This window comes from Nesoenas mayeri (assembly GCF_963082525.1).
Source record: "Nesoenas mayeri genome assembly, chromosome: 2".
Classification (NCBI taxonomy): domain Eukaryota; kingdom Metazoa; phylum Chordata; class Aves; order Columbiformes; family Columbidae; genus Nesoenas; species Nesoenas mayeri.
Genome location: NC_137543.1, coordinates 98,287,489 through 98,308,293, shown reverse-complemented (window position 1 = coordinate 98,308,293; position 20,805 = coordinate 98,287,489). Strand labels below are relative to the sequence as shown.

The 20,805-nt window shown below is 37.4% G+C and overlaps 1 protein-coding gene across 3 annotated transcripts in view; it reads left to right on the top strand.

The window, feature by feature from the left end:
• Nucleotides 1-20,805, top strand: part of CDKAL1 (CDKAL1 threonylcarbamoyladenosine tRNA methylthiotransferase) — a gene marked incomplete at its 3' end in the record, with an annotated part of 411,084 nt that overhangs the window by 285,222 nt on the left and 105,057 nt on the right. For all 3 annotated transcript variants that reach the window (XM_080340058.1, XM_080340057.1, XM_080340059.1), the window contains one exon: nucleotides 16,621-16,801. In XM_080340058.1, the coding sequence (XP_080196184.1) occupies nucleotides 16,621-16,801 (181 nt within the window). The remainder of the gene's footprint in view (nucleotides 1-16,620; nucleotides 16,802-20,805) is intronic.

Genomic DNA, 20,805 nt, shown 5'->3' with positions numbered 1-20,805 from the left:
AGCCTGATCTAGCAGTAACCAGCGAGAAGTGTGTCACAATCTGTTTTGGGGGAGATTTTCCCTCCCTCCAAGTTATACTATGATTCTCTGATTAGACTATTGGGAGCCTCAAAAATGCTGTTTGTTCCATCTCTGTCAGTCTTGCTGTCAAGGTACTCTCTCTTTGTTTCTGAAATTGTCTCTTTAGTAATAAAATTTGTTTTTCTTTTCCTTTATCAGAACTATTACGTTTAATATTCTTATCTGGGGACATCACTGCTGTCCTTTTATAATGATGTCTTTAGAGATTTTTCTGTTCTGTTTCATCTCTTCTATAAAATTTCATGAATACTGTTTTTTTACTTTTACCAAGTCTTTGGGAATTTCCTGAAGTTTATCATGTTCCTCATTACAAGACTGGTGTCAGTTCCCAAGCAGTTGCCCTGCTCTGTCTTGATTTTCATTTCCTTTTCAATAGTAGTCATCCTGCCTCATCTTCTGCTTGTGGGAGCCTCAGAAACTCCTGGTTCTGTGATTTCATGTGCCAGGTCTTTCAGTCTTTCCATTTCAAGATACAAGAAAATATGTTTCCCTTAATCTTCAGATACTACTCCTGTGCTTTGAATCAAGTTGGCAGACTCAATTGGTAGTGAACCTGTCTCTTGTCTATTTGCATACATTCATGTATGAGAAAATACTTTATTCTTCTCAGCTGCATCTGAATAATCTTCCACTGCTATTAAATTTACCTGAAACCTTATTCTCTAAATAGAGTTTTCATGCATCACCTATTCCAACTGTAATGGTATAGTGATGCCAGAGAGCTTTGTTCCCATAACTGGAATGCTGTTATGTCTTTTAATTCTTCATAAAACATGTTTTTAATTTTGTTTTTGCTGTTTCTTCAATGATAACAATATTTTGTTGATTTTGTGCTCATTCTCTTTTAACCTTCAGTTGTATATTTGTTCTCCAATAGGTCAAAGCATGAAACTGCTCACAGTGTCAAGTTTCCTTAATAATTATTTCTCCACATTATGAGTTTAAGACATTCATTTTCTGCCCATTTTACTTGAAAATGTAGTAACAGCTTTGCACTGCGTCTTCTCCACTGTGTAATGGAGGACATCTGACACATACAAACCCAAAATATTACAGGCACCCACCTTCCAATCTTCTGTTTGAATAGCTGGAGTGGTTTGATTTAGCTTCTCAAACTTCTAAATTGTGTTTAGACTTCATGAATAACTTTGGGGTTTTGTGGGATAAAATAAACTGATATATCTCCTTATATTAGTGTGCACTATTCCTCTTAAGTTTGTCTGAAATGTTTTGGATTGTCCCGTTTAGGGAGTCTACTTTTAGACAGCAAAGCTAATGCTTAAATTACTTTGAGATTTGTGGCAGTGTACTACTTGTAAAAATCACAGTCCTTTAAAAAAAAGGCACCTGAACTTATATATGTTTAACAATCCTTCACTGTATTTAAAGGTTTTGAACATGACAAAATATATTGTTGTCCTGATAGCGACATTGTAAACCATGCTGACTATAATTTTTAAGGCATCTGCAACTTAGTATCATATTGAAAGTGAAAGAGTTCACTGAACTGTACATAGGCAAATGAGCAAGAGCATCCCTGAGGCAACAGCATCTATTGTATTTGTATTAACTTTGTCATTGACAAGCTAATTGTCCACATTTAAAATATCATCTTGTTCTGATTTTGCCTATGATGTCCTGTATGTGTACTTCTGTGTGAATATTTGCATCTGAACATTCTTCATCAAAACTCTTCAAGGAATACATAATATTGATTACTTGCAAAGATCCCGAAGTACCAAAATTATTTTCCCTTTTACAAAGAAATGTTCTTAAATTACTGACAATTCTAGACAAGGAAAACTGTTTCTAAATTGTTAAGAACAAAAAGTGTGTGAGAACCTGTTTAATTGAGGCCATCTTTCTGAAAGGTGAACTAGGAGATTTTAAACTTGTTATCCTGGTGATGTGGCTTTTTCTGCACAGTGTCCTCAACTGTATAGCAGAGTAAGCCCATTCCTCCATTTGGAAGCGAAGTTACAATATTTTGCTCCGAGTTATGTTTTATTAACTGATATATAAAATAATATTTCATTGTTATGGGCTGATTCTGTGCATTTAAGTGAGTCTTTTATATTCTGAACTTACCTGCTGTTTTGGTGTACTTGAGGAGAAAACAGATACTTCTCACAGTCATTCTGCTGCCTTCCAGTTAGCTGAATGAACTATGCTTGCTTATAAATATTGATATTGTTTCTGCTGTGATTTCTTTAAATTCAGGTTGCTATCAGAACATTATCATGAATTAGATGAGACAGTGATCTACAGACAGTAGTACAGACTGTGTGCTATCACTCCAGTAATGCCCATTAACAGCCATGCCCAGGTCTTTCTGTATATCATTCCAGTTATGTTTTTACACATTGGAAAATTTGCTTCATAATTTCTTTAAACTAATTCTTGCAAGGTAAATTCTGTGTTTCCCAGTGACGCAACTTGTGTTGGATTGCATTGTGTTCATTGTGAGCATAATTTACATTATCTTGTTCCACTTTCATTAGTAAAGCACACCAGGTTTCTTTGAAGTTAAGCTCATGGGTTTTGACTTAGCATTGCTTGTGAGTCTGAATGCTGCCTCTGAAAATTTAATTCTGAAGCTGTACAGGGTTGTTTTTCAAGCACATCACAGTGCTTGTGTCACACTTCATTCTGAAGTTTTAAGACCATATTGTCACCTTCGGCAGTGTAGCATGGAGTAAAACTGAAAAAATTTGAAGTTACGTGATAGGAGCTTTGAGTCTTTAAGGGGTGGGGAGGGTCTATATGTGGAATTTTGAGCAAAATGCTAAACTTAGAACGGAGAATTTTGATGATGATGATGATGATTATTATTATTATTATTATTATTCAAATTTGCCTTTTATGCTGCTCACAGAAGCAGTAGTTCCCTATGCAACTTTTTTTCTGTATGGTCATGTACAAATACTGCTCCTTAAAGAAAAAAAAAAGTGTTAGAGCAGTGATATGAAAAGTTTTTGTCCTACTAGACCTTCCTTTTATGAAGACATAAATCTGAAGCCTATCTAGAAACATTATCCATGTTCTGTGCAGCTGTTTGTCCTGAAGGCTATCTGGGCCACAGGTGTTCAGTTTGCAGCGATTAACATCTCTCAATAGGAATGCAGAATTGTAGCTATCGTAACATCATCCTCCAAAATGCTGCTCTCTTTTGATATTTTTCTGTTTTGTTCTTAACTTCGAAATCCATCCTCTTATATATCGAATTACCTTTGTACACTGTATTTGCTGCTATATTCAGACATTCAAAGCCTGTTGTTTTTAGAGGTAGTAATGTCCTACACTTGTTTGGGGAAAGCATCTCTGCAAATTAGATGGTTTGAATTCCATGAGGGATACTACCTCTAAAAAAATTCACATTAAGGAATGTATAGCAATGTACTGCAAAACCTGTCTGATGTAAAACTGCAGCTCTTTTTAGTTACCATACAGTACAAGAAAATGGCTTACAGCTGCTAAAACCTTCCCCCACCCGACTTGCCTGCCATTTGCTCTCTCCTGAATCTGCGCTTCAGATTTTTAATTATAACAGCATCTTTTGTTAGTACTGTGTTGATAAGGATGTGGCATGTAAGCTTCTGTGTTTTGGATGTTCAGTTAGTGTGGTATAAGTTGTATCTTGTTAGGTACTTTGAAAAAGGAGTGGAGGTTATGTTAAGCTTAGTGAACATTGTGCACGTGTTGTTAACTGCTGTTTCCATCACAACCTTGATCCTTCCCATCTAGATGTTTGTGACTGGAACACTTTTCATATGATGATTATTTCTCAAAAAGGCATAGGACAAAAAAAAAAAAAAATCCAGCCAAGTTTTTTGTATGGCATGTGATGTGAGAGAATTATGTCTCTTTTAAATCTCTTAGCTGTTTTGGGGTAACTCACTTGAGCTGAGCATGTTTTCCTCAAAATCTGCTTTGCTTTGATGCCTGCCTCCTCTTTCTTGGCTGCAGAAGTTCTTAGTGTAAGTGATCTTGAACCAAAACCTTGGAATAAAACATCTGGCCCAATGGCAATTTTGTAGTTCTTAATTTTCTTCTTTGATCCATTCTTGGTTCTACTTCACATATAAGTCTTAAATTCTCTGGCAAAGTCTTGCAGCGTGTCATACTAGTACTCCTTTGACAGCTTCTTCAGTTCCCCACCGCCCCACATTGCTGACTGTGGCCTGTCTTTGAAACATGCTTGGCCTTCCTTTTTGTTGCCAATTTTAGCTTATTTATTTTCTAAACTTCACCTATGCAGTGTGTTTCTGCAAAAAGTTATTCACTTCCATCAGATTCATGCCTTAAGGGGAAAGAATTTAATAAGTAGAGGGCTATTGCTCCCCAACTGTTTAATATCCAGGTGAAGTCAGCTGCACAGTCCTTGACTTTTTGAGAAGATGTGTCTGCTGAGCATTATTTCTGAGATAACATTTTCATCAGTCTCTTTTAATGACAGTTACGTTTTTCTGAATTTCTATTAAATAATAACTTGGAAAGAGGCAGAGGCTGATACCGGTTTGAAGGTGTAGGTAGGATTCAGCATGATGTTTGTATCTATATAGAGAAGGGAATTTGTTGCCTCCATCTTTCATTTGGCAGTTTCTGTTTTCCCATAGCATGGGAGAGCAGTAATGTGAGTCCTCTTTTCCTGAATTTTCACTCTGATTGTATCGGCAAGAAATTTTTACCAGTTTGTTGTCCCTGTTGCAGACTCTGTTCTCAAAGTAAATTTCAGAAGAAGGCTGTCATAAAAGTAGTGGATTTTAATGATTTGGGGATGTAACATTTCTCTAGGTGTGCAATGTTTACTAATGGTGTACTTGCATTTTCCTAGAAATAAACAACTGTCATTGGCATTTCTCTCTCGTCCCTTACGTTTTGCAAGGTCCATTGCTTTTTTGCTACCTGCTTACTAGAAAACAAATGAATTTGGTGCTGGTGAGGTCCCACCTTGAATACTGTGTTCAGTTTTGGGCCCCTCATCATAAGAAGGACATTGAAGTACTAGAGAGAGTTCAGAGAAGGGCAATGAAGCTGGTGAGGGGTCTGGAGCACAAGTCTTGTGAGGAGCGGCTGAGGGAGCTGGGGCTGTTTAGCCTGGAGAAAAGGAGGCTGAGGAGAGACCTGATCGCTGTCTACAACTGCCTGAAAGGAGGTTGTACATGGAGGGTGTTGGTCTCTTCTCCCAAGTAACAAACGATAGAATGAGAAAAAATGGCCTCAAGTTGTGCGAGGGGAGGTTCAGATTGGATATTAGGAAAAAAATCTTCACAGAAAGGGTTGTCAGGCATTGGCACAGGCTGCCCAGGGAAGTGGTGGAGTCACCATCCCTGGAGGTGTTTAAAAGGCCTTTAGACAAGGACATGATTTAGTGCCAGAGTTGGGTTATGGCTGGACTTGATGATCCTGAGTGTCTCTTCCAACCAAAATGATTCTAAGATTCCATGATTCTGTGATTCTATGAACCCAAACCTAAAAGAAAAATTAAAAAAGCAGACCACTTATCTAAATTCTGGAAATAGTTTCAGAGATTTTTGTCTCATCATGCCTGTATTGTTAAATGCTGTCAACACCCCTCTCAAAAAGGATATGGTACAATGAGAAATGTTAATGTGAAGACTAACAGAGATTATCAGAAGTATGACAGATCTGTCACGCAAAAGAAATTAAGGATTCTTCAGTCTGGAAAAGTGCTAATTGAGAGGGACTAGAACGAGGTCCGTAAGATAGTGAAGAGTATTGGGAAGGTTAACAGAGTTGTTACTGGTCTCTCCCAGTGTAGCAATTAGGGGACATCAAATGGAATTTGCAGTCTCAGGAGTGACAGGCTCTGAAAAGAGAGAGAAATTTTTTTCGCTTTCAATTAATTACAATATGGAGAGGTTTAGAATCAAGGGGAGACTGGAGAAGTTAATGGAGAAGTCCATCAGAGGCTCCTGGTTCACAAAAGCACCTCTGACAAAGTCCAGTTGTTGGGAGGAGAAAGGGACTCTGATAGACTCCACATTTTAAATGCTTCCCTTGGCTTCTGCTGCTGCCCTTTGCAAGCAGTAGGCTACTGACTTAGGTGGACCTTTGGGCTGGTCTGTCTTACACTCAAAGTTGCTGAAACATTACAGAACTGTAGGCTATAGAGGGGCAAAAGCACAAGTTCAGATTTTTTTTTTTTTTTTTTTTTTTTAATTAGCATTTGTTAATGGAGCTCTGCTTGCAATTTTTTCATTTGGTTTCATCATGCGAAAAGGGCATGTTAATAATTTTGTTTAATCTGCCTGATTTCTGTGTCGGAGTGAAGAGCTAAATGACTGTCACTGAAACAGACGTGGATCAGTCCTCAGAGCCTGGGACATTTAGTATTGGTGATAAGCATTGTGTCAGACTGAGAAAAAGTGTATAATATTCTAAGTTACTCATGGCTAGATCCTGTTATTTCTGACCATTCCTGACAGCTCTAATGTTAAACAGTGAAGGATCATAGAAAATTAGTGTAATTTCAATGGCTGCTTTAGTGCAGCAAACATTAAGTCAGTTCCCAAGAACAGTTCCCTGGTGCAAACCTTAATAAATTCAAACTTTATTTTTAGTGATGACCTTTAGTAATGCAAGCCTTGATCCATTGAGATGCTGTTCACTTTTGATGCATCTCCAAATCCCTTTTTTATGCATTTTAAATCAACACACGCTTATTCTGAATTTATGCGTGTGGATAGACAGAGAGATGTAATTTAAACACATCTGTTCAAATATGCATTTCAGATCAACTTGGTGCCGGTTCTCATAATACGGCTGAGTTTTTGACGGGTATTATATCCCTAAAGTACACAGCAGATGGTATTTATTAGAGATTGAATGGAAATGAAGTTTAAGGATGTTGAGCTTTTTGTCTTAACTCGTTCATTTTTTAATCATAAGACAATAATGATCTGAAGTTATAAATCTGTAATGAAGTTCTGTAAAATATTTCATATTTATGGCAAGAGTAGAACACCTTATATTTGAAGAAAGTTACTGGAAGTCGTAACTCTTTGGGTTTTAAAAAAATAAATGGGAAGGATTACAATGTTTCTTATAAAACACTTGGGGTGCCTCTAGTAGGAACTCTAGCAACCTTCTTTATAATTGTTTAAAGAGAGGAAAACTGTGTGTACTCTTTCATCCTCAGGTAGTGAGCCATGCTAATTATAAAATATACTTTTAATCTAGGTCACTATTCCCTGACAACAAGGACAGATCCAGTCCTTCCTCACTGGGTGTCCTCCATACCTGTACCTTCTCCAGTTGAGTTCTAGCTGCCTCCAGGTATCACTCAGCCCAGTTTCTCTAAGAGCTCTTCTAGGGGCAGGAGGTGGGCTTGCAAAAGAATAGTCATAAAAAATACCCGTTCTCACTCTCCGTTAAACTCCAAGAGCTGTTAGATTGTGCATCTTGATCACAGCTACTATTCTACACCCTTTGTAGGGTGACTTGTGTCAAAAACACTAATGACTCCAGAGTTCAAAACCAACCTCTTAAGCTGCACTTGCAAATCAGTTGGAAGCTGCTGCAGATCACAGAGCTCAGGTGTAATGAGTTCCCTGTGGGAATCACCACCGAAGCCGCCTTCAGTGCTCTACAGGGTGTGGAATGCAAAAAGCAGAGTGCACGCAGTGACTCTGGAGCTGTCAGGCTGGGCTTAATATGCAGTTTCTGCTACCCTTGAAATCTGAAGTGTTTCACTGTGAACCACCTCCAAATTAAATGGTAGGATTTATGGTCTTGCCAGTTATTCTCTCATGTGTGTATGTGCATACACCCTTCTTCAGGGAAATCTGCATGGATGCTCTGAAGAAATACTCTTGGGGTTTTTCTGTGGTCATGTCTGGGTTTTCTTTGTCTGTTTTGTTATGTTAAAAAAACCCGTATAAACATTAAGGCATTACAATTTCTTTGTCTGGTTTGTTGTGTCTTAGGCATCACTTTCAGAGAACTAGGATCCAAGCTGTGAAAACAATTTTTAAAAAAAGGTCTTAAAATTATGCATTTTACACACATAAACAAAATATTACTTACTTAAACATCTGCTAGTATTCAGTGTTCCAGTAGTCAAGTGAAAGTAAACAAGTAAGTTGACTTATAAATGAAGCCATTTTAGACTTTTACAAACAATGACAACATAAAGTTATCGTCACTTTGATGCAGGCAAACTGTGAGATGAAGGAGAACTGATTTGTGAGACAACCTGGAGTTGTGTTAGATATTAATAGAGAACATTTTGAAATATTTGAAATAATATAATTGCTTTGCAGTGGGAACACGTACATAAGTAAATGATGCTAGCGGGTGTCCTGCCAGAGTGAAGTCTCATGCGATTGTATTTAATAGAAATATATACACTGCAAACAGGTCTAAATTTGGTAAAACTAATCAAAACAGAAGTTCTGAATAACTAATATGCAACACAGTTTAGAAATAATAAATTTTAAGCGTGATAGTTTGTTAAATAAAATTTTTTCTTGCACTGAATATAAGCAGATTGGTTTTTTGGAGAGTGAGGCCACTGCTTTCTCCTATTTCTCTCAGTATGTGATTGTATCTGACACTATTGGATGTAGTATACATTTAGGTGTTTGTTTGGTTTTTTTTCCAATAGTTTATTACACATTTAATAGAAATTCAAATAAAATGCAGTGAATTCATCTTTTCAATTGGCTCAGTCTGATAAACAGCTTAATAGAAGGAAACATAAGGTCCCTCAGACTTACAGCTTGATATTAATACTAACTGTAGAAGAGTGGATATGGATATTACTTTTACATTATTTATATTTATTTTATTGAAGTTTGACTCCTTGGCCATGTTCACTCCAATATCTGGTCATCTCTCTGTTCTTTTAGATCATATTGCAGTCTGTGAAATGTGTGTCCTGTCTTGCCATTAATACTTTTATTGCTAAATTTTATAGTACTATTTTAAAAATCTTTCTTGAGAGGCTGTGATTGGATCTTTCTTACCCTACAGTTGCAAGATCTCCCACTATTTGCCCTGATCATTTCAATGGTGTCATTGTGTCTAAAGCAACTAACACTGGGAAAGGAAATGGCAGTGTTAGATAGAATTTCATTTAAGAACTTACAAGATCTGTGGCGATCTTGATAGTACTGCTCGTTTTCTTACAACATTTTCTTAATATGAATGTTCGTGACAAATATATATATATATAGCTGCATGTGGATAAGCAGCCTTACCAAATGATAGTTTAAATCTAGCCATAAGGCTCAGTCTGTTATCATTTAAAAGGCTTCACACAGAAATGTTAATGAAATGTCTATTGTCATGGAACTGAGATACTTTCCAGTTTCACTCCCATCTGTAAATCAGTTGAGCAATTGATATGAGGGTTTAAAAGAGCTCTTTTTTTTCTGCCACAGAGGTTTTGAACTTGTACATCCTGGACTGCTTTTAAAAACATATGGAAAAGATTACTAAGAAAAACATTGTCAGTAGATATCCATTTATTAGAAGTCTGCTCATCCATTGCATAATTTAGGGCAAATCATAAACTAGAAAAGATGGAAAACCCCCCTGCTTTAGAAATTATGTTCAGGTTTACTCCCCCAAGTCCAGTCACTAAATTAGGAGTCTATTGTGCTGTGGCCCATTCATAGCCCATGTAGAGACAGAGGATTTTAGATCAGAAGTTGGCTGATTCCCCCTCTAAAAGTGTGGACATCTTCCCGTGGCTTAATTCTCAGGCTCCTCTCCGTGTAGTCAGGAGAGGGGCAGGGTGAAGTTTCATGTTGTTACCAGCCTTTGAAAGAGGCAGCGCTTCCAGCTGGGCGCTCTGTTTCTCTTGTGCTCGCTCCAGCTCATGTGACTCCTTGGTGACCAATTCAAGTGCAAGTCGGAAATCCCACAAGACCAGGCCTTGTAGGGAAGAAAGAAAGGCAGGGTGAAAGGCTTATGAAGGACTGTGTGTGGTCATGGGGACCTAACCTCATCTCCTTCAGCTCCAACACAAAATGGCACATTGAGCTGCCTGTTTGGTTCTGTAAATATGCTTGAAAGACCAGCTCTCAGGTACCTTAAAATTATTTCATCCATTAACTTCCTTTCATTTGCACTTTCCCTAAATGGGCATATACTGCAGAAAGGTTCTAAAATGTAACATGAGGCTGAAATAACATTTCGAAGAAAACTGTTTTCATTTTCATAAGAATTCCGCCTATTTTTTGGTAACATTTTTCATTGCGAATTTCTAATTTATGAATCAAGAGATTGCTAGGTCATTGCATTTTTTTTGTTTTGACCTTACTCTAGGTTTCCCAGGGAGTTCTTGTACCCTTCTGTAAGAACATACAGTGTTTTCAATTTATTCATATAGCCATTTATTCTAATCCAGTATTTTGTTATACTGGAAGGGGTGGAGGTGAGTGATCCTGTTTAAGAGCGAGTTGATGGCTTTAAGTCATTGCTGGATTTAAGTCATTGCTGGATTTAAGTGTTAATTGCTGAAAGGAAAGTGGGAAGAATATGTGATCATGCAAAAGAATTTCAGGTGGTCAAATAAGTGAAAGTGCTGATGAGTTTTAGCTTCTTTACATAATTTCTTCCCTGCATTTCATTTGTAATGGTTATTGCTAAAGGAAATGTTTTCTTTAACTAATGCCACATGAAATGATCTGTGTAACACCTGAATCCTCCCAAGTTTCACGCTTTTGCTGCTGGTTTTCGTAGACATCTTGCTCTGTGAAAATAGGTGGGTTTTTACTATTTTATTTTTAGCAGCCTGACACGTTTGTCTCAAATGACTAGGGATTTTGCCTTTCACTCCCAACTTACATTCCATCAAGAGTTCTCCAGCTTCCCTCTGTTGGTGAATTGGTCTGTGGTAGCTGTCACTGTAATAGCCACTGTACTTTACTGTTACTGCCAGTCCAGTTTCTCTTTTCTCTAACACTGGTGTGAACTGTGGGGTTGTCCTGTGCAGGAACAGGAGTTGGATTCGATGATCCTTGTGGGTCCCTTCCAACTCAGGACATTCTATAATTCTATGATTGGTAACCAAGTTCCCTGGGCAGAAAAGAGCAGGAGACGTGTCACTGTGAGAATCTGCGTGCCCTGCGTGCTGGTTAGTAATATGCAACTAAGATACCTAAGCAAACACCTCGGACTGATTTTATCTTCTGAACTTTTTTAGAGCTGACTCAGATGGCTGTGAGCTCTGAGGAGGCAATTCTCAGGGCCACAGTTACCCACAGCACATTGCGTACTTACCCACCACTTTACTTCCAGGCATCAGCCACTCCTTTGGGAGATAGAACAACTTTTTGTTTTCTCTGACCCAGGAGGCTGACTTGGTTCCTCTTCAGGCAGAGAGTGAGATGTTGCATCTCTGCTCTGTCTTTTGAAACACATTTGTTCTTCCTTTCTGTGAGATTTTGGGTATCTGTCCTGTTAGCACTTGTTAATTATCATTTCCAGGTGTGCTGGTCCTCACAGCATCACACCAAAATGGACACTTCTCTACTGTAAGAAGAAGCAGTTGCTTGGTTTTGGATGGTCAGAACTGCCCAGCATGATGGTGATTGTATTGCTGGGCTAGTTCAGGATGACAAATCATAAATCTACTTGAGCAGGTGGAAGGGATTTATCTATGTAAGGGGATACAAAGGAAAGAATGTTGAGGAACCCTAAGTATTAGGGTTGTATGATCTTATACATGGCATTAATTATTCCTCAAATTCATATTTTTCTGAAAGTCCACAATTCTATTGTAAAATGTCCCAACTGGGAGTCAACTTAGGACTCTGTTTTTTCTTTTTTTTTTTTTTTAAGTTAAGTGAATGGAGACAATAGTATGCCTTCAGAGAAAACATCCTGCAAGATTTATGTTTGCCCAGAAAAATGATTGCACACAGTCTTTCTAGGCGTTTGTCAGGATTATGAGGGTTTAAAATGGCTGGCAAAGTTTAAGTCATTTTATTCTCAGAAGTGTTGAAACAGACTGAACACCTCCATCAGCTAAGGTACAAGGAGCATCCAGACTTCTGTATGTTTGAAGCAACTTCCTGCTTTTTAAAAATAATTTTCTCTTCCATAAGGACCACTGTGTGTTCTTGGTTCACTAAACAATGTGTTGTGGAGCTGGAGCTTCCCTGCTGACCCTAGAAGATATTTGCTGCAATTTGATTTTTAGGCTTACTGCAAATGCATTTATGTAATAAATGTTACAAAATGCTTACTGGGGATGTTCAGCAGTTTTTTTCTTTGTTTACTTCAGAACAGAAAAACTGCATCTGATTTCAAAAAATGATTTTATATTTGCCGATGCACAAAAAGTTGTTCTTGTATAATTTTGCATCATATTTCATAGCTGGGACAATTTTTTAAACATAATCTGCCTATACACAATAATAAGGAATTTTCTACTACTTGCCTTCACACTGTCAGAACAAAGTTCGCTTTAATTTTCAAGTGTATAGGTGTTCTATATTTTTCTGCAATTATATCTTTTTTCTCTCTTTTTTTCATTAAGAAATTATGTTTTGCATATGGAACCAGTTGTACTTATTGTTGTTCATCAGTGCTATGAGAAAGGCTAAGAGCTTGATTTTTGTGAGTAACTGGATCTTATTCTGAGTGGAAGTCTCACGCTTTTCTCCCTTTTAAAACTATTTTTAAAACCACATAACCTATAGTGGTATAAAAATGCACTATTCTATGTCATATTTTAGACAGTCATACTGGATTGAACTGTAATTAATTGTTGTTGCTGAATACACTGTGGTCCTTATTCTCTTTTCATACTCTAGTTTTTCTTTGTGTGTAATAATTCCATCCAGGAAGAAATCTAATTACTAAGATAATTAACACCTTATCACCAAATGGAGTTCAGACATTTGTAGAGTTTATGAATTTTTAAAATATGTAATTTCCTTTTAACTGAATGACAACTGGTGTTATGGAGAAAAAGAGCATATCTTATTGTATCTAGGTTGATTGGACCTTATAATTCAGGTTGCTATAGAAACAACAAAACCCTTATAAAGGATAGTATTACTACTACCATTGGTAATAAATGCTTTGACTGTTGCCAATGGTGTCATTAAAATGGTTAAAATAACTTCGTTATAATGGTTTTGTCAAAGGTAATGAATGTTCTGTTCATGTTCTGAGAAATAGCAGCTGATGTTATATGATATTCATTTATAAAGTAGTGTACTTTTTCTTCCATGAGCTTTCCATTACTGCAGAAGATATTTGTGATGTGAACGAAATCATGTTGCAGAATACAGTGATCCTCTGTTCACTCAGTCCTTAAAGCTAACAAATTTTATTGTTACTTGATATCAAGCAGAACTTCATGCCTTGCAGTTTGTCAGTCTTAAGAAAGCAATGGTAATTGAGGCTGTTTAGCCAACAGCTCTGGGGATTTTTGCAGTTCTGTGCAGTGTTCAGCTTGTGTTTCCCAGTTAAGATTATTGGACCAAGTCCTTGAAAATGTTCCGTTTAATACTAGTTCTGATTTGGCATTCAAATGCCATGTTTTAACTTCATCTTAAATGATGGAGTCTGAATTAATGAGCTCAAAAAGGAATTGAAAGAATTTGTTTTCTTTTGTTGGGATTTTTCATAAGGAAAAGGTGAAAGAAGGTTCTAATAATATCATGTCTAATAAATTCTTGTGCAGCTAACTATATATACAGACATGTAAAAAGGAGGCTAAGACATTTGCTTTAATACAGGCTTATTTCTGATACAAAGATAAAAAATGAATTTCTTAAGTTTAAAAAAAAAAAATCACAAAGAATATTTACTACCATATACTGTTTGTATGAAGGCTGCTGTGGTGCATATAAACTATGGATGCTCTAATATTGCACCTAATCAAATTACTAAGAACAGTATTCTCTGCTTCCCCTTTCTTGGGTCTTTTGCCAACAGATTCTCCTGTTCCAGTAGAACTCATTGTTGCAAGAGGTTTTTTTTTCAGCTATTCAAACTCAAGTTTCTTCACCCACTGTGACCACGGCATTATTTTCTCTGCAGTGATGTACTCTCTAGTAAGAAATTACAGTTCTCTTTGGCCATTCAAATGCTTTATAAATGTCATTCGGATTCCTTCTGTTTGTATTTACAGTTTTACTGTCTCTTGTCTTGATGAAGGAAAGCCACTTCTTTAGGTTGGAGACCCCTTCTCAAACTCAGGTGTGAGCTTTGCTTGTGGCGGTGGTCTTTATGCCATTCAACCCTGAAAAAATCTGTCCTAGCAGTTCCCTTGCCTGTAGAACTGCAGAATTATTGAGGTTGGAAGGGACCTCTGGGAGTCATCTCATCTATTCTCCCATTTGAAACGGGGCCAGCTTTAAATCAGATACCACCAGTATAGAGTTCTTAGTTTTCTTCATAAATCATATTTTCTCCAGTTTAGCATTGTTACTGATAGTATAGAATCAACTCTGTGTTGTGGAAACAGTCTCATCTATGTCAGTAGGGAGCACTGAGCACTTGTGAGCACTAGACATTTCTGCCTCTGCCTAAGAGGTTAATCAGTATTTGCACTTTACGCCAGCAGGCTGGATATAAACCAGTTCTGTGGTTTCACAGTTTCTCATAGGGCACTTGGTCATCCAGCTGGTTATTGTCAGATTTGGAAGACTGAGTTAACATCTCCTGAGTCACACAGAGTGCTCTGTAAATACTATGCAGTAATCTCTTGGTTGTAGGACTCATTTTTCTTGTCAGTGTCACAGAATCACAGGAGGGCTGAGTTTGGCTAGGACCTCTGGAGATCATCTTGTCCAACCCTCATGCTCAAGCAGGGCCATCTAGAACAGGCTGCCCAAGACCATATCCAGACAACTTTTCAATATCTCCAAGGAGGGAGACTCCACCACCTCCCTGGGCAACATGTGCCAGTGCTCAGTCACCCTCAGTAAAAAAGTGTTTCCTGATGAGGAGCATACCACCTGAGCCCCCATGCCTTTCACTACTGCCCCCCAGAGCTCTGTAGTCACTTCTGATACTGTCCAGGTTTCCACTCACAGTTATCATTTGTGCATGCATGAAATAACAGCAGGGAGTAGTAGTCAGAGGGCCAAGTGAGCCCCACAACATCCCAGATCCTGGTCCCTGGCAGACAACAGGCCTCTCAAAATGGTTGTTTGGGTTGACCTGTGTCACCCACAGCAGGGAGTCACCCATTACAATGACTTGCTGCTTCTTCCTCCTAGCCTTGTGTGGTTTAGGGGTTAGGTAGACCAGATACTTTGCTTGTCGGCACATCTTCTCTTTGACTTTGAGGACGTGGAACCTGTTTTGCAGTTGTAAGCTCTTAGGTGGGGCAAGATCTTTCCTCTTGCTGTTAGAAGTCAGCTGCCTCCATCGTTTCCATCTCCAGATGTTTGGCTTCCCTTGGTAGTAGGGGTGGACAGTACCTGTTTCTCTACCATAGATGAGGGCTGAGGGTCTTCAGGCTCTTGAGTTGCAGAGAAGATTCTGTCTATGTCCCTCCTCTCTTCTGTGATGCCTGTTGACATCCTCCCATAACTCTTCCACTTGGAGAGACAGCTCCTGTGTGACAGAAGGCCATCTCCCCTGGCCTCAGAGAGAGCCCCCAGGGACTCCCTGCAGCCTTGCACTTGGAAGGCTCTAGCCACAGTCCGAAGCTTCATCTGAGTGCAAGCCTCGACCCTAGCAGGGACAGCCACTCCAACATCTGCTGGGGAAAATGTTCAGTGACGTGTGACCACCATGTCTAAGACTGTTACTGTGACACAACTTCAGCTGAGGCCCCCTGATGTCACCCCCTGCTGTGCATCCTTCAGCACAACCTGTGGCCTCTGTTTGCTGCCCTCTCCTGAGCTGCTGTGTGGAGGGTTCTGCATTTTCAGTCTGAGGGGAACAGTAAGGAAACATTGACCTTGCTGCATAACAACAGAGCTCAGTGCTCATGCATTTGTAACCTTAAGTATTTTGTTTTCATTTTAAAGCAAGGCATATGCTGACGTTATGGAATACTGAGTTGTTATAGAAATTAACTTGTGACTAAGAGATGTTGTATTGGCTCTAAAGCCAATTTTGTTCAAAATGGCTAGGTTATATGGCATGTCAGTCCCCTCTTTTGAATATCCTGTTCTACCTCGATACCAGCATCTTATAAAACATAGAGTAGTTTACAAATTCTAATGACTAAGTCTTAGAAGTTTTGTGGATTAAGCAATCAGAATTCAATAAATTGCCAAGCTCTGCTGATCACCTCTAATTTTTGAATCAAAGAGGAGTTGGTCCAGATGTTTTACTCTTCTGTCACAATCGTAATCGAATAGTTTCTGCAATATCATTCTTCTGTTTCGTTTGCTCTCGGCTGAGTACCAAATGCATTTTTCATTACCAAGCAATGGTATTAAATTCTCATTATTTTTTTTTTTCCAAACACCATTTTAGATCTCAATTTCTGTAGGTAAAGTTGAAGAGTTATAAGTCCACACACACCAGCCTTTAAAGGAGCAAGACTCTTCCATTTCCATAGTTCAGTGTTCCTTTCTGCTTTCTTTACAGAGTGCCTGGTATAACAATTGCTACAGACATCATCTGTGGTTTTCCAGGAGAGACAGATGAAGATTTTCAAGAAACAATGAAACTTGTGGAACAGTACAGGTTTCCAAGCTTGTTTATTAATCAATTTTACCCACGCCCAGGAACCCCAGCTGCAAAACTACATCAAGTTCCAGCTGCAGTGGTAAGATCCATTTTTTTGTGCCACTGTACATGGTGTACTCAGATGTCTTTAAATATATAAAGCATGTAATTAAAATGTAGATTTTCTGCAGAGCTATGCTACAATTTAGTTAAAGTGTTTTTTTCAGTCCAATAAGTGAAATGATTGTTAAATTGCCTTTAGAGATTACCTAGATGACTGAATGCATTTTCATATATAAATTACTGTTCAGATTTCAGGAAGGGTAAAATAATTGTTACACTGAAGTCATGTCTTCTTTCTAGCAAGTTGGGGCTGAGTAAGTACCAAAAGTGTTAGCTGATTGATTATGCATATTACTTTTTTTCCATTTTAAAACCTTTGTGACTCCAGCAATTTCAAGCTTATTGTGAATTATTATGTGAAGTATTCATAATAGAGCAAAGATAATCTCTGATTTATTTGTCAAATATTAAATTTGCAGGCAACTTCTTCTTGAGACTCTCCTTATACACTGCTTATAAACTTGGCTTTCTTCAGCCTGCATGTTAAAGGCCAATGATAAAATTGGCATTTAATCTTTCACTTTTCAGGTTTTCTTTCTTTCTGAATGAGAAGTGTAACCCTTCCTGACTACCAGCATTGTTGCCTCAGATTCCCATAATAGTAACAGTCTGATATACAGTTTGATATAGATGGTAGATGGCTGTTGACTATATTTTGCTTGATATAAATAGCTATTTATAAGCAATAACAACACCAAACACATCTAAGGCATGTTTTGATTTATTTTTTAAAAAATTGAATTTGTAATTTTTGTAATCTGAATCTCACAACAAGAAACTATACAAGACTGGTGCCTGTGCAGTAATTCATTACTATCTCATTATTATGAGCATAAATAACACTTATATTTCCTTTCAGTGTAAGAATGTAGGCCTACAGTGTAAATCACTTTAAATAAAAAAGCCATTTCTTTCAATTTGTATATCCTAGTACACCAACACAAAGTCAAAACTACGTATCAGTACTTATATCCCTTTGCTTATACATCTGAAAGTTAAACAAAGTATTTCTGCTTATTCTCAGTGTATACCACAAATTCCATAGAATGTATCAGCTGCTGAAGACATAAAATGAGAAATGACTTCTTTAGTTTATTTTATTGTACAGCTTGAGCAATGACTGCTCATTTATTGTAGGCTATCTCATAATCCTGAGTTCTCAAATATAAATAGCCGCTGTAGTCTACTTAGTGTAACCAAGTCACACTGTTGAATTATTTTTATTCGTTTCAAATGCTTTTTGCAAACTTTTGTAAATTTAAAAAAAAAAACAAAAAAAAAAAAAAAAAACCCCAACAAACTAGAAATGTAATTTTTGGAAGTTAGTAAGCTTAAAAATCAAAGCATTGATTTATGTTTCAGGTTTGCATTCCTTCAGCTACAAGTTTTTAAGTGTGCTATTTTCACAGGAGGTGCAAAGAGCTTAAGTTAATATACCCTCTTCTGTTTAACTGAGTGCCATGGGAAGACAGTATGTGAAGAGCTAAATTATTAAAAGAACATTAGCTGTTCTGTGGTTAGGAGTGTTACTTGGAAAATGGTAATGTCATTTTAACCCAGTTTTACATTCTTTCTTCGTATTTGTAGCGCTAGTACTTATTGCTTTCAGTGAATTAGAACCTTCAAAGAAGATGGGGCCTCTAATCCAGGGCTGGTGAAAATCTGGAATTAATAGATTTTGTTTCTCTTTTTTTTTTTTTTTTTTTTCCCCTGTAGTCCCTCAAAAATCCTGTGTTATGAGATCCTTTGTTCTTTTATCTCTTTGTAGAAATGGAGAGTAACTAGTCAAACAGAACAGGAAGAACTTGTGCTAATCTCTTATGGTTTATATTCACATTACTTCTAGACAGAAGCTGATGGTCTTTCCTGTATTACCAAGGCTAGACAGGCATTTCACTTGTCATTCCTTGCCAAGAGTAACTTGTGTATATTTCCCTGCTAGAACAATTAAGTAGCACCTTGCCATCAATGTTATCCTCTCTTACCCCTTCATCCTTCAATAAAATACGATTTGTGTCATCTTACTTTTAATTAATTCATTTTAGTACATTTGCATAGGGAAAGAAATAGCACATAAAGTGACATACAGCTGTTATGTGCAAGCACCTGAGTATACCTGGGGTACACTATATTACCAGCCTGAACTTGCGAGCTTGTGCTTTTAGAGGATCTTCATAACATTATCCTCTGCAGTGAATCTGTTGGTAGGATCTACTTCTATGAAAAGAATTTTGGCTGTATTATTTAACTACAGATGCTGAACCAGTGAGCAAGTTGCCAATTTCTGGTTTTGTCTTTTTTTTTTCTGAAGACCAAATGGATTTGTTATATAATTTCAGGTTTGCAGTAGTACTGCAATGGACAGACCTATTGCTGTTTGCAAACTGTTCCACTTTAGTGAGTTCTGCTTCTCCAGCTCTGGCTCGAGACAGCCACAGTGAGTCTGCCCAAATATCACACCTGCAATAATTACATATTTGCCTTGTGAGTTCCTTCTAAGTTACTCTTTTCAGGAAGCCCTTATGACTCTTAGGGACTAAAATGAATATTCTCTGGAGTATTCAGCATAGTATCATTTAGTGGTTTTAAATTTTTAGTGGATAGTTTTGATAGAAGTTGAAAATAGAATTGCCTTTTTGGAGAAAACCCTCATTTGAGTTTACCTTAATAGAAAAAAAATCAGTAGGTCAACATAGAATCTTCCCTTCACATAGATAATTTATCCTTGAAAGCCTTACAGGCACTGATATTTTTCTAAAAGGGCAGATGACACTAATCCAGATGGACAGTTCTGCCACCATAAATTCAGAAAAGACAGTTAAAGCTGCAGGCCTTTCTTGTTTCTACTGGAGAAAAAATGTCCATGGAGAATCAGACATCTGTCTAAATGGTCTCATCATTTCATAGCCATCAATTACGCTTACCATAAATGTTGTCTCCAGTTCAGAGAGAAGTTAGAGCACATTTAAGCAAAACTAGTCATAGTTTTTTGTCGTGTTTTGTTTGTGTTTTATTTTGCTTTTTAATAAGCATTTGCATTGATGCTGACTCATGTACATGAAAAACAAGCCAAGATATTGATCAGAAGTTAAAAGCTACTCCAAAATCTTGTTTTTCTTGGCTTTTACCCTCATTTTATCCACCTACTGCTGAATACATTGTTTCAGAGGGGAGTCTGGATGCTCCTTCTTTCCAGTGGTCTGTCTGTAGAAAATTCTCACTCTGAAGTGTGAAATGCTATTTTGTAGATTATTATGATGGTAATTATTATGAATCTGGATTTCTCAATTTCCCAATTGCGTTCAGTCATAAAAGTGATAGTACTGATAGTTGCATAACTCAAATTACAGATTCTAGTCAGATAAGTATTTTAATAAGCAATGTAAGATAATATTATTTATATGTGTCTGGCAGGGATTTTATCTTTAGCTTCATTGCAAAGGATCAGAATGCTCTAAGTGTAAAATTTTTTTTTTTCTCTAAAATTAATGATCTGTAGCACCTTATGTTCTTGATAATTTTAATTTCTCTGTCCTTCACTTTTTGAAGGTCACTATTACTTGTCTGGAGACTTTTGAGGAGATTTCTCTATCCGTCCTTGAGATTTGGTCCATCACAATTTCTGAAAACGTTAATGGACATCCTCACCTCAGAACAAGCTGGATTTCTGTCACAGGGAAACAACATGAGGAAGTAGCTATTTTGAAAATGGGGATTGTAGTAAGGTACAATTAGGTTCATCTCTACTGAGAATAGGAGATGGCAGCTGAATTGAGAGCAGTAATGTGACTGCAGCTTCATAATTACACTGCCTGCAACTGCAGTGTGGATTCCAGTCTATCTATATGTATTTTCAATAATGTAATCAATTAAGGTTCAATTATTGGTGTAATTATTATATTTTTTTAAAGTGATGTCTAGATAAAAGACTCTATATTCACTTTCTCTTACAATCACTTTCCTTCTCTCTTTCTATATATC